The sequence below is a fragment of the Crocodylus porosus genome, unplaced genomic scaffold (assembly GCF_001723895.1).
Source record: "Crocodylus porosus isolate Cpor-Errol unplaced genomic scaffold, CroPor_comp1, whole genome shotgun sequence".
NCBI classification, from domain to species: Eukaryota; Metazoa; Chordata; order Crocodylia; family Crocodylidae; genus Crocodylus; species Crocodylus porosus.
Window position 1 is genome coordinate 24391765 of NW_017728911.1, and position 13485 is coordinate 24405249.

Consider the following 13485-nt stretch of genomic DNA (forward strand, 5'->3'; position numbering starts at 1 on the left):
GTTGACGACCCAATTGACTGTGTAGGTGTCGACACCACAGCCCCCCAGTTTCTTAATGAGAACAGGGTGAGAGACAGTGTCGAAGGCCTTCCAAAAGTCCAGGAAGACTATGTCCACTGCTACCCCTGCGTCTAAGGATTTGGTGATCTGATCTTAGAAGGCCACCAGGTTGGTCTGACAGGACCTGCCACTGATGAACCTGTGTTGGTTGCCCCTAAGCATGAAATCCCCTGCCAACATAATTTTCTCGAACAGCTTGCCTAGGATCGAAGTAAGACTAACTGGCCTATATTTTCCCGGGTCCTCCTTCTTCCTCTTTTCGAAGATGGGAACCACATTGACCCTCTTACAGTCCTCTGGCATCATTTAAAGCTGTGTTTATGTTCGAATAGTAGAATCTTTTCAAATCTCTCCGATTTGATTCAGAGAGATAAAAGGGTCTCCTGATTTGATTCAGATTTGAAGATTTGGCCACTGGATCGGGCCAAATCTCCGCTAAATTGAATCAGCAACCAAAGCTTCTCACAGCCCTACTATGCACTTCTGTCAGGGCATGGCTGTATAGTGCTTTAAGGGGGCCAATCATATGACAAATATCACTTCTGGCAGTGCTCATAATATCACTTGAGTGATAAGTAGTATCAGCTTCTCATTTATGGGCCTTTTTCTATCCAAATTTCTAATGATTAGGGAGCTCTCTAATGTTTTTCTAGTTCCCACACTGAGGAAATACAGGAGAGTCAGCTGACTTCATAGGGCAGATGTAGGGTTCAGTTACAGAGAGACTTTGCAAGCTGCCTGGTAGCACTATAGTGTTGCTTTGGGTATGTTGCTATTGTAGCACTAATGTGAGGATGCATCAGGGAGATGAAATTTGCATCTTGACACCAAAACGTAAATGCCTTTTGATGTCACTGAAAGGATATGTCATGGAACCCATATAAGGGACATTGATTATGAGGGTAACACAAGGAGGTTTGTAAATTGGCTGTGTTTTCAAGGTGTGTCATAACACATGCACAGGTCTGAGTCAAGGTAGCTAATTGGGTCACGCTGACTGTCTGCTGGGAAGCACCATACCTTTGACACAGTATAGGGAGGTGCTAAAATGATTCACTAGCACCACCGATATCAAGGCAACAACAACGCAAAGATGTGATGAGTCACACTTTGTAAATCAAGGCACTAACATGAGTGTTCATTACTCTCTCTGGGCACAGATGGTATGCACGTCGGAACATGACTGTAGTAAACATCTGGATGTTCAATGTGCTGGAACAGTTCCAAGGGCTGAAGCCATGGTGTCTCACAGTTTTTGTTTGCCTGTGTAAAGATGTACATGAAAATAGACACATAAATCAAGTTTTGATGCAAATCAGTTAGTTGTGCTGGGCCTCGTGAGTGCCACATCCAGTATTCAAGATGCCCATCAGTCAGATTTTCAATTTTTAGTTTACTGATATGCTCTTGCTAATAGTGAAGATACATTTTAGTGAACTCATGGTGAAAAATTAAACCCAAGTAATATTTTTCCTCAAACAATGGCAGTGTCAAGGCTTCTGTGTTTTGCTCCTCCAACTCCAGGACAGTCCTCTGTGGATATTAGCAAGACACCATGCTTTAAATCCCCCATTTCTGGAAAATGTTAAACTCTTGTCCATGCAGATGTCTTCTGAGTCCATATGTCATCCTATTTGCTATTGGGAAGCTTAACAGTAGGTAATTTATATATAGCCTAGAATTTACTATTGGCACAGAGTGAGTTCTTAGAGGAAATACAGTTTTACGTTCAGGTCAGCCTTTTAACAGATGATGCCCTTTGAATATGCTTTATTCTGAAATGTAGAGGAATTTGAAAGGTAGTTGTGTCAGAAAGAAACAGTTTTTACCTGAATCATCCAATTTCATTTGCGTGTTTCTCCCTTCTCCTTTATGAGAGCTTTTTCTATTCCAAATGAAAAAGACCCAGGGATTCTGTAAGTTGGTTACTATAGGTAACAATATACCAAAAAATATTTCAACTTGGACAGAAATCAGAAAAACAAAACTTCCTTGTGCTGTGTTGTTATCTGATCATGCAGCACACTGTAGTTTTTCATGAGACTAACCCGTCCCAGTTTGAAACTGCTCGGTATCATAACAAGCATAATAGCAAAAGAGAATTTCTGATACACGTGGTCCTGAGGCTTGGAGTCAGAGATGCTTAGTCAACATTCAGCAGTACACTAAAGCAGATATACTGCTACTTGTTCCAAAGGTATCATTAGGATATCTCTGCACAGGATCACTTTGCATTGTGCAGATTTATATGCAAGTGAACCAGATTAAATGGCTCTTCTCTGGGCTCAGATTTATGTTGGAGAAAATTGAATTCCTGATGTTTTTCACATGTGGATGGCTGACCTTTAAGGTAAATCTACAGTGCAGTTTGCCATGTAGCATAGTGACCCAAGAAAACATGAGTTTTAAATGAATTAGCTCAAGTACTGGAAGCAGTCTAGCCACAGTAAGGCAGAGTTCAACGCAGGCTCGTTTACTACATTCCTTATTTACATACAGCTCTGTAATCTCTATGTTACTCTGCAGTGTGCACTGTAGACATACCGTTAGTGTCTTTTATGTATATATGAATCATTTCAATGAGATCATGGATTGTGTAGCATTACCTTCCAGTGGCAGTATTAGAACTTCTTACTTCCTAGAATATTATATCAAGAAGGTTAACAATTCTTTGCTTTTTACGTAAACTAGAAGATCCTAATCTTTATTTTGACCCCAGCATTTTAGGTCACACTGAAGTAGCTGTAGCACCATATTTCTGTGGTTGTAATCCATTCACAGCTATGAATTTCTATCTGTTTAATCTGATGCAAAATCCATCGTTGAATAGTTCTAACTTGAACTGATAAAGCTACACAGACCATACCAGAATTATCTGATCTGTGCTTTAAGAGTTCATCCCTTTGTGCATGCTCTTAATTTCTTATCTCAAATTCGAGGTTGATTACCTAGTATCCTGGTTTTCTCTGATACAACCCCCCCCATTTTTCAGATATAAAAAAGTAACCCCAAATCCACTTTTTTCCATGATTAAAATGAAATGCCACTTATATATACAGTAAAATATTTGTTATTCAGCACCCATGGGGAATGGAGGGTGCCAGATAACAAAATATGCCGGTTAACTGAGCAGCCCGAACAAGCATTTTTGCCTGTTCAAGCTGCGCCATGTCTGGGGTGTCACCGGCCCTCCCGCTGCATCGCCGCCCCTCCCGCGGGCCTTGTGGGCACCGAGAAACAGGGAGGGGGGACCCGCGCAGGCTGCTATGCCCCAGGCTCTGGGAGCTTGGCAGTGCAGGCTGCTTTCCCCTGGGCTGTGGGGACTCCGCGAAACCAGAAGTACCATGGTGGGCACTTCTGGTTTCACTTTTCCCTTTACAAGCCCTTACAAGCCGGCATGCCAGTTAACAGAGTTTGCCGTCTTGTAAGGTACGAGATAATTCAGCTTTTAGTGTGTGTGTGTGTGTAGTGGTGCTTCATTTTAATTACATAAAAATCTGGATTTTGGGTTACTTTTTTATATCCAAAAAATGGTGATCTTTTTTTCTGAGAAAACCAGGATTCCTGTTGATTACTCATCTCTCTGTTATCCTGGTTGTCAGGAAAATACTGCTAAGCATTGTTTTTATTCTGAAAGCACTGAATTTTGTAGTGTTTAGTTTCTGATCATTTATAGTCCACTTGCAACATGCAACAACAGATATTGTGCTTGATCACCAATTTGTTACACAGATCAATGGAAAAACCTTTCAGTAGGGTTTTGTTGGGGAGGGGAAGAGGAGAGCTTGCTTGTCACCATGCAGCCCTTTTACATGGTGGATTCTTATCCTGTTGGTTGTAGGCTACATGCAAAATGTACTGTTTCACCTGTTCAGTTCTGGCCCATTTGTCAGTCAGTCTGACTACTATTTGTGTGTATACGTGTTCACCCACATGTAAGAATTGATTCAAAGCCTATTGAAGTCAACTGAAAGATTCCCATTAACTTAAATGTGCTTTTTATTGGGCTTGTATACAGTAAGGAATCAGATGATTATTAATATAAAACTGCTTGAGGGCTTGGAGTCATATTTGCTGAAGATTCTGGGCGTTTTTACACATTTTCCAGGGGTGGGCAGGCGGCACTTTAATAGAGTGGCTCCAAGAACCACTCTTATTAAAATGCCACAGCGTTACATGTATCAGCATCTCTGTGCTTCAAAATGCTACCATTTTGAAGTGCAGGGACACTGATACATGAGACGCAAAAGGCTGCTGGAGCACAGTAATTGCCATGCTCCTGCAGACTTGATTAATCAAGTCTGCTTCAGCGTGCTGTAATTACACCTTTATTGTTCTCTAAATATACCCTAGAAATGGACAAAACTTGTGGACATGGCTTGAAATCAACTCAGCTATCAGGACCCAAAGACTGACTTATCCTAAGTGTTACTGGCTTTTGCTATGCGAGAAGAAACAAAAAGTTCATAGAGAAAAAGCAGGTGAAAAGCGAAACAGAAAACAGACTGGAGAAGGATCAGAGGAGTATATAGGGATGGAAAGAAATCTGCTAAAAATATATTGTATGTTCAGTGTCTATTTGTGCAAACCCTACTTTTGAGGTTTGCCTTCTTGCCAATAGGCATGCTCTGCTTTGTGGAAGGTATGCAGGAGGTCAGATATGATCCTTTCTGGTTTAAAAATCTATGAATGCCCTTTAAAACCCTGGGTTTAAATAATAGGTAGAAATGATCATTTCCTGAATCTCATTTGTCTTCATGCAAGGTTTCTAAGTAAACTAATATTTTCACTGGAACTGGCCATTTGCCACAGAAAAACCAAAGAATTTTCAGGTTTTTGATGAGATTGCCATTTAAAGCAATGTTCTGCCTTGCTCCAGTGGTCAGGGTCTTTTCAGTAAAAAGGCATAGCAGACAGTTAACTATAGTAACTGTTGCACTGGCCTCTGCTTGATTTAAATTGCAGGCTTCCCAGAGAGCATGATTGCTTCAGAAATCTTAGGGCAGGCTATCTCATTCTCAGGGCAAAAAAATCCCATTCTCATACTTTTCATGGATGTGAGGATGGTTCCAACTTATTCTAGGTTTTTGGAAGCAAACAGGGCACTCAGTTCCAAACTAGAAACATTATCATCAAGCCCTACCACTTCTCATCAACTAGCCAGTGGATGAGTTGTTATTACACAGAAACAGCATTTCTCAAATTTTGTGTTTTTGGACTTCAAGGTAAAATAGAAATGTCTAGGTCTTGTTTACATTTTTTTAAAATGTGACTTCTCTTTGAACAGTAGTAACTGAAAAGGAATTTGTAATATATATATATATATATATATATCATTATGTTGGTCCATTATGTATTGAACGTAGTTACCAATGGCCCCTTTTTCAGGAATGGCAAGGAATGTACTATGCCAAAAAGAAAAATGGAGATAGCATACAGCAAAATGTGAAGATAATACCTGTCATTGGACAGGGAGGGTAAGTGTAAAGGCTGGACTGTCTTGTCAATATGGGATTCTGATCCATGGTTCAATTAAGTCAGGGTGTCCGTTGGCTTCAGTGGGCAATGGTTCAGGCCTCTGTCACTTTCTCAGCTCTGTAAAGCTGGGAGCCAGCAATAGAGTCAATATACCACTGAACTCCTTAAGAAAAAAATAACCTTTATTTGTGTCAAGTCCAACTAATTGTACTATATGCAAAAGAATTGAAATTTACCCCTCTCCTCAGTGTGGAGCCAAGATCAGGGCATAAGTGTAGTCCTCTACCCTTACATCTAGCCCTCTCTACTCTCTATGCCTTGTGCTGGGGTCACAAAGAGTGAAGTATACACTTAGTTCTTTGCTCCTTTCCATTGTTCACTGCCATCCTTTTTGTCCATGTTTACCCATGCAGGGCTGGTGCAGAACTTGCACTCCTTATTTATTCCTGTTTTCCATAATTCCCATTGGATCATGGAATAGGACTCTAAGAGCAGGATTAATTATTAGAATAAATATGCAAATCTAAAAAAATTCAGGAAAGAATGAGGGTCAGGATGTATAAGGTGACAGATGCTCAATCTTCCAAGGACTTGTCAAGCGTGTTCATTAAGTAAAACAACCTGGAATTGACTATGTACAAGAACACATTTCTCCATGGTGGTTCCCCTGTGTTGATTTTGTCTGACCTTTGCCTGAAATCCTTGCCAGGTTGGTCGGTCTTACCCTTGAGGAAAGGCTGACTGCAGTTTCTTCCTGAATCATTTATCATTGGAGGTTACTTAATAGAAAGAGGGAAAAAAACCCATTTTATTGGCAGAATATGATATTTTCAATTAATAGCATCCCTTGGAAGCAACCCCATGCTCTCAATTGTCTTTCAGTGGAGCAAAAACATTTTGTAGCTTTTGACACACAGCCAGGAAGATGGATGGCTGTTATACACATTGTTATCTGGGGACAAATCTAATCAACAGGATCAGCTCCAGGAGTTTGATGGCAATCAGGAGGTACTTAAGACTGTAGTAGCCTACAGGTCTACGCTGCCCTTAAGCTCTGTAAACTACCTCGGCTATTGGACTTGTAATACCATAAATTCTCCAGCCACCTCATATCCCTACATTTTCTCCAGCAGCATAGGCAGCCCACAGGGAGCAAAGTCTGCAGTAGACTTATCCACCCTGCATCCTTCCTGCCTTCCTGAGCAGGAAAGCTGTAGTTTTCACCATTACCTGTTAGGTCTCACTGGCCACTGAGCAGGATTTGCCCTGTATGGTTTTATTGCTAATGTGGGACTTGTAAATCAAAACTTTGCTAGATTTGAATCAGAACTGGGAACTGGGCAAACAATAACACACTTTTTTTTTGCCTACAGGAAGATTAGACACTATGTGTCAATTAGTAGACTGTGCAATGACAACAATAAGGTAAGCAAATAAGTGATGTGTCCATTTTAGATTGAGCACAAAATATTGAAGGGTAACTGGGAAATTCTGATTAATTGCATTTCTGATATTGATTTGTAGGTGGAAAAAACATGTGAACGTGTTCAGGCTGAATCTCAGACAGGTATGATACTGTGTTTTTGTCTCAATAAATGTGGAATGTACAGGGGGTTGCTAATGATCAGACTCAAATGTGGGGTACATAATGCAGCAAAAATTATTGTTAACAATAAAATATTTTTGGAGGCAACCAAATAAATAAATGCTACCTGGGGATGGAGGATTTGTTTCAGAAGTGACATAATCAAACCAGTGTTAAAAAGGTAATGTGCACATGTCAGAGGCACTGTAGCTGGTACAGTCTCCTATGACAAGCTTAGAAATGTCAAGGACACCATCTAGTTGGAATTTTATTGTCTCTGGAAAGGAATTAGTGATGTGTATGTTTGTTTTTTATTAAATTATTATTTACATACGAGTGGATGTACAGCTCATTTAGGCTTTGATCCTGGTCCTATTGAAGTCCACAGTGGAACTCCATTGGACAGTCTGTTCTAACATGTAGAGTAGACTGTCCAATGGAGCAGAATTAGACCTTACAGTTCCATAATTTAAAGGCTTTTTGTCAATTCTAAAACGCATGCACAGGAAATTAAGTATGGAAGGGACCTTCTGGATCACAGAGTCCGCTCATAGCATGTCATATAATCCCTTACAAAAACTCATCAGGATCTGTCTTAAAAGGGATTATGTTTTTCATGCAATCCTTGTTGCTGTTGGAAAATTGTTCTAGAACAGTGGTTGCCATCCCAGAGCCTTTTGGAGTCAATCCTGAGCTGTGGGGGCTGCACGTGTGCGTGCATGCACATGCAACCCCTGCCAAGCCCAGGAAGTTAGTTGGTGGGGAAGGAAAGGGGTGGAGGCCTGGGGGCATGTGCACTGGAGAGGGTGCAAAGCCCAGCCCGTAGCTGCAAGTGGGGCAGGGGCTGGAGCTGTGAGCAGCTTGTCTGGGGGGTGCTTGGTGGAGGGGGACACGCAGTCCAGGAGGGCATGGGGGGAGGGGTGTGTGGTCTTGGATCTGAATGCAGGGCAGGGCGGAGTGAGCTGGGGCTGGGGCTGGGGCTGGGGCTGTTCCTGGCTGGGCTGTGTTCAGCCTGGGCGGCTGTGGCAGTGGCAATGGGAGTGGGGACACAGGGGAGGCCACAGCTCCCTCAACCCCTGCTCCCAGTGCTGCCACTGAGCCCAGTGTGGGCCAGGCCGTGTCAGAACTGCCCAGTGCAGCCTTCCTCTCCCCTGCCCCTTCCCCCCTCTGAGGACATGAGGGCTGGGGGCTGGCAGGTGCAGGGGAGGACGAGTTGTTGCTGCAGGCTGGAAGTCTGTACCAGGCTGTTCCTGCTGGGCCTGGCCCACTGTGCACTCAGCGGTGGTCCTGGGAGCAGGGGTTTGGAGGGCTATGGCCCCCCCTGTGGCCCAGTGCCGCTGCCACAGCTGCCCAACCTGAGCACAGCATGGCTGGGAACAGCCTGGCGCCGCCCTGGCCCTTGCCTGCTCTGTCCCACAGGCAGATCTGGGGGCACATACCCCCCCATGCCCTCCTGGGCTGCATGGCCCCGCCTCCCCATGCCTCCCAGATGAGCGGCTTGCGGCTCTGTCTCACACCCTGCCCCAGCTGTGCAGGGCTTGCCCCTCCTCACCACCATTGTGGGAAGTGAAGATCAAAGCCCCAGCAGTGAGGGAGAGAGTGGGGATAGGGCTGGGGCCTTCATCTACCCTGACCCCCACCACAGCCCTTTCCCCTCTTCCGTCCCCTCCCCACAGACTTACCTGCTGGGCAGGGGGGAGGGTAGATCTTCAGTTCCTTTTAAATTCCAAAATTGATCTCTGACCTAAAAAGGTTGGAGGCCACTGTTCTAGAACCTTGCTTCTCTTATTGTAAATGGTAATCATTAGGAAAACACCCAACTGCTTTTTATTCTGTTTAAGTTAACATTCAGGTAACTACCTCCTCCGCTGAGCAGAACCACTGCTTCTACAGGATCTGGGACCAGTGTTGTAGGAGATAATAGATTTTTTTTTACTGGAGTCACCTTGTACAATGAATGTCTCTTGGTTCCTTTCTACCCAAAGCCAAACATTTGTCAAACCAAACTATGTGGTTCCTCTTCTTTCTGTGACAAACAGAAAAGTAGGGGCATCAGGCCAACATGCTGTTTTCTCATGCTGTTGTCCTGGGTAGCTGAATAAGTCAGAAGGGTGGCAGACTACACACTGGAAGGACCTGGGTTTAATCCCAGGTGAGGGTGGTGGGTTTCCACTTTCTCTTTCTACTTCCAGCATAGGAGCTACCTAGGGATAAGGGTAGCTGGAGTCTGGTTACATCACCTCCTTCTCATGCCAAGGTGAGAGAAACAGTGGAGCCCTACTTCCATGGCCTCAGCATAAACAGATCTCCTTTACATTTGCTCCTGGGGAACAGCTGGGCTGGGGGAGTAGCAGAACAGCTAAGGGTGTAAATAGACAAAATAGGGATTTCATTCAGGGGTAAATGATTGTACTTTAACTCCCACTTAATGGGATAAAGCAGACACACAAAACAAGTTACCACAGGTTACCTGAAGCATGATAAAGTCTTCCTACCATTTTCCAAATCAATACAGTGGTTTCATCTGTCCATTAATTAAGCGGCTTAGACGAAAACAATTTCTCAGCCGAAGAGATTCCATACATCCACCTTTGATGGATGAGTTGATTATCTGCCTATACCTCTTAACTGCCTTGCAGTTTTCAGACACAGGTGTCGTAGCAGTACTAAGATTGTCTTTCTGGTAATGACTCTGTAGGGTGCATCTATACTCCATTCAAAGGTGTGATCACAGACCATGTAGGCCTGTACTTGCTGTACCTAGCATAGGTAGTGATAGCAGTGGAGACACTAGACTCCAGAGTATACACCTCAGGTACCATGAACTCCTCAAGGATCTAGGGTAGTGGTGCCCAGCCTTTTTGCCTGGCAGGCCAGATTGGCAGTGTCTGGTCCGATGGTGGGCTGGATCCAGCCAGTGTTCCCAATCCAGCACCCAGGTAGGCACAGCAGGCACCGTCTGGCCACATGGAGCAAGCCAGCCTCAATGTGGGAAAGCAGCTCGACGCAGCCCCATGGAGAGGAGTGTGGCCCAGCCCCACCAAAGAAGGGGTCACAGCTCAGCCCTGCCCACCATGCAGGATTTGGAGATTTGGCAGGGGGGGAGTGTGGCTGTATTAATGGCCACCACTCCCCCACTGCCAAATTACCTGACCCCTAGGGAGCCCTGAAGGCTAAATGCAGTAGTTCCATGGGCCAGAGGTTAAGCACACCTGATCTAGGATAGTATTTCTCAAAATGTGGGTTGTGACCCAAATTGAGTTGCAAGAATATATGAAAGGGTCACGAACAAACTTTAAAAATGGATCAACAGACTATAAAAATGAATTCTCCTTTCAAGGAGAAAAATGTGGGAAACCAACTGTGGCTTTTCCTGTGCAGGCTGCTTGAGGTCCCCCTGCCCCACACACTGGGAGGTAGGGGGCAGCAGGTGTGGAGTGAGGAGCACTGGGTTAAGACCAACCATCAATGTTTACAAATGGGTCCTGGTACAAAAAAAGGTTGAGAACCACTGATCTAGGAGATGTCCTTGGGTTGCTAGCCTATGTTCAGTTCTGCACCAAAGTGTCTTCACAGCTCCTGTTACACAGGATAATCTGATTAGAGCTATCTGAATGCTCACCTGTGCTGCAAACACACCTTCAGGTGCAGCATAGCCACACCATTAGGGAATACAGTAAAGATCCTTTGTTGAAGATCCCAACATTTTCCTCCTTTTGTTTCTGCCAAACCCAGTCTTTGCTCCCCTTCTTGTCTTTGAAATGTGGAAGGAGTACCTTCTCCCACTCCTGGAGTTCCTGCCTTTAACTGTCTCCTGCTGTTTCTATGATGACTTCGGTTGTGTCTGTAACCAACAGCCGTGTCCCCATCCCAGGCCTTAGGCAACATCAGCTGAAGTAACAAGTACTGAATTGCTCTGGAAGCCATTGGTAATTCAAACCAAACAGTGGTTCTCGTCACAGTAATCTTTGAGATTGGGATTAGGGTTGTGGACCCATATGCTATGCAGAATTGTGGCCATGTAATACCTATTGACTTCAGTTCCAGTCAGTATTGCCAGGTGTATAATTATCGTATTTGTACAATAATGTCAGCCTTTGTATGATGTACAATAGATAATATTAAAACTGTTCAAAATGTACAGTAATTTTTAAGACAGTTAATTGATGCAGCATATGTAAAAACCCAAGTCACTCTCAGGGGGTCTTAACCAACTTTTGGGTTTGCTGTCAGCACTGTGTTATGACTGCTTGCCTCCACATAAAAAATTGCTTCAACTTTGACCAAGTTCTCGCTTACTCACTGGAGACTTACTGTGTGCAATATAAAGCAAATAAGAAGTCTTATTTGCATACTTTTTTTTTCAGTATACAATAGTTTTTTGGAAAATTCAATAATTTGAGTTTCCAATATAATCGTTTCATATTTAAGATCTGGCAACACTGATTCCAGTACCTATCTTTTGGTACCTGAACCATAAAACAGATTCCTCTCTATAGGCCATTTTGAAGGTTCATTAGCTAAAGTCAGTACAGCACACTGAGTTTATTCTATAAGATATTAATAATTACTTAGTCCAACAGATCGTCCAGGAAGGAACTTCCTAAATGCAGAGTACTCTACCAACAGAGTAAAGTTGCTGAGCCAACAGAGTAGAATTGCTGAACATGTTTTCCCTGCCAAATGTTGCCTGCCTCTGGCTCAAAATGCAGCTGCTTTCATGCTTTACTGTGTCTGTATCCTGAGAGATGCCACAGACTCATCCCTAAGTCTTAAGTTTGAGGGCTTTGGTATGGTGAAGTAGAGATGTGGTCACAATATTTCACCACGTGGCTATTCAGAAAGGTACACAGGGTGAAGTAGCACTTGACACCAGCTGGTCAGTTTATGGGGACTCTTTGGGCATTTATACACATACTTTTTTTCCCGCAATGTGCTGGAGATTTGGCAGATCAGAGCAGACTCAGTTAATCAAGTCTGCTCCGCACACGAGCAGATGTGTACTGCACTGCGTCACATGCAGTTGTATAAGTGGCAAAATGTGCATCAGCATGCAGAAAATGACAGCGGTGCACTGTTGAACTAAAATTCCTGCCAGTTTCTCAGCGCTAACGCACATGTCACTGCTTGTGCGCCTGCCTGTATGTGCCGCAGTGCCGGCCCATAGCGCTGTGGCCCAAGTGTGTGTACAAATTCCTTTTCCCTCAAAGTGCTCTTAAATCCCCTTCACAAATCATGATTTGCTCGGGATGGACATAGCATTTAGTGTGTCATTGGTCATGTCCACAGACGTGCCAGTGGATGGATACAGTTCTAAGAGGCTGTTGTCACTGACTCTCAGCAGTTGAAGTGTTAGGATGTTGCTTTGTTATCAGTCTATATTTGTGTTTAGATTTCTTTAGCACATGCTGGGAAAAGCTTTTGTCATTATATTACATTATTGTCTCCACAGATATTCAGACTTGCAGACACAAAGATAGGAGGAAAGGATCGCTAGATGTCAGATCTACAACCTCCCGAGGAAGTGATGGTATGTTAGATAAGTAGTTTATATCTATTTAAAGAAACAAACAAACTCTAAAATAGTGAATGAATGTTAGAACATCCTTTTAATGTAGAACATCCCCATTATATTTTCTCTGAGCCATGTCTTTGAATCTTGCCTGTTTTGAAAATCTTAGAATGACTGTTTGGATTCTGTCAAACTTCCTAACACTGTAAAGATGTTACATTTTAATACTGAATAGAATTTACTGGCATCCCAGGGAATTTAATGGGAATGGCTATCAAAGTATGTTATTAGTCATTATTAGTTAGAGTAGTAGTTTCTAGAAATGGGCATTGGGCAAGGTATCTTTGAATGAGATCATCAATGGCTGGTCCTGCCTGACCAACCTGATTGCCTTTTATGACCAGGTAACTAAATCCTTGGATGATGGTGTCACTGTGAACATAGCCTTTCTAGACTTTAAGAAGGCCTTTGACACTGTCTCTCACCCCATTCTCATTAATAAATTAAGCGACTGTGGCATTGATGCCTATACAGTTGGATGGGTAAAAAACTGGCTGATGGATGGGTCGTATTCAACCCGGTGAGATGTGATGCATTTGGGTCCCCCAGCGCTCAGTCCTCGGGCCTGCACTGTTTAACATCTTCATCAGTGACTTGGACGAGAGGATTGAAAGCACATTGTCCAAGTTTGCTGATGACGCTAAGATGTGGGGTGAGGTGGGCACACTTGAAGGGAGAGAGAGAGGCTGCAACTAGATTTAGACAGACTACAAAAGTGGGCAGATGAGAATAGGATGGGGTTCAATGTAGACAAATGCAGGGTGCTGCACCTTGGGAGAAGGAATCCACA

At 43.5% G+C, this 13485-nt stretch overlaps 1 protein-coding gene across 2 annotated transcripts in view; it reads left to right on the top strand.

The window, feature by feature from the left end:
* PDE8A (phosphodiesterase 8A) overlaps nucleotides 1–13485 on the top strand; it is a 241158-nt gene that overhangs the window by 201652 nt on the left and 26021 nt on the right. For both annotated transcript variants that reach the window (XM_019533679.1, XM_019533678.1), the window contains exons 9-12: nucleotides 5449–5537; nucleotides 6912–6963; nucleotides 7063–7105; nucleotides 12576–12653. In XM_019533679.1, coding sequence (XP_019389224.1) covers nucleotides 5449–5537; nucleotides 6912–6963; nucleotides 7063–7105; nucleotides 12576–12653 — 262 coding nt within the window. The remainder of the gene's footprint in view (nucleotides 1–5448; nucleotides 5538–6911; nucleotides 6964–7062; nucleotides 7106–12575; nucleotides 12654–13485) is intronic.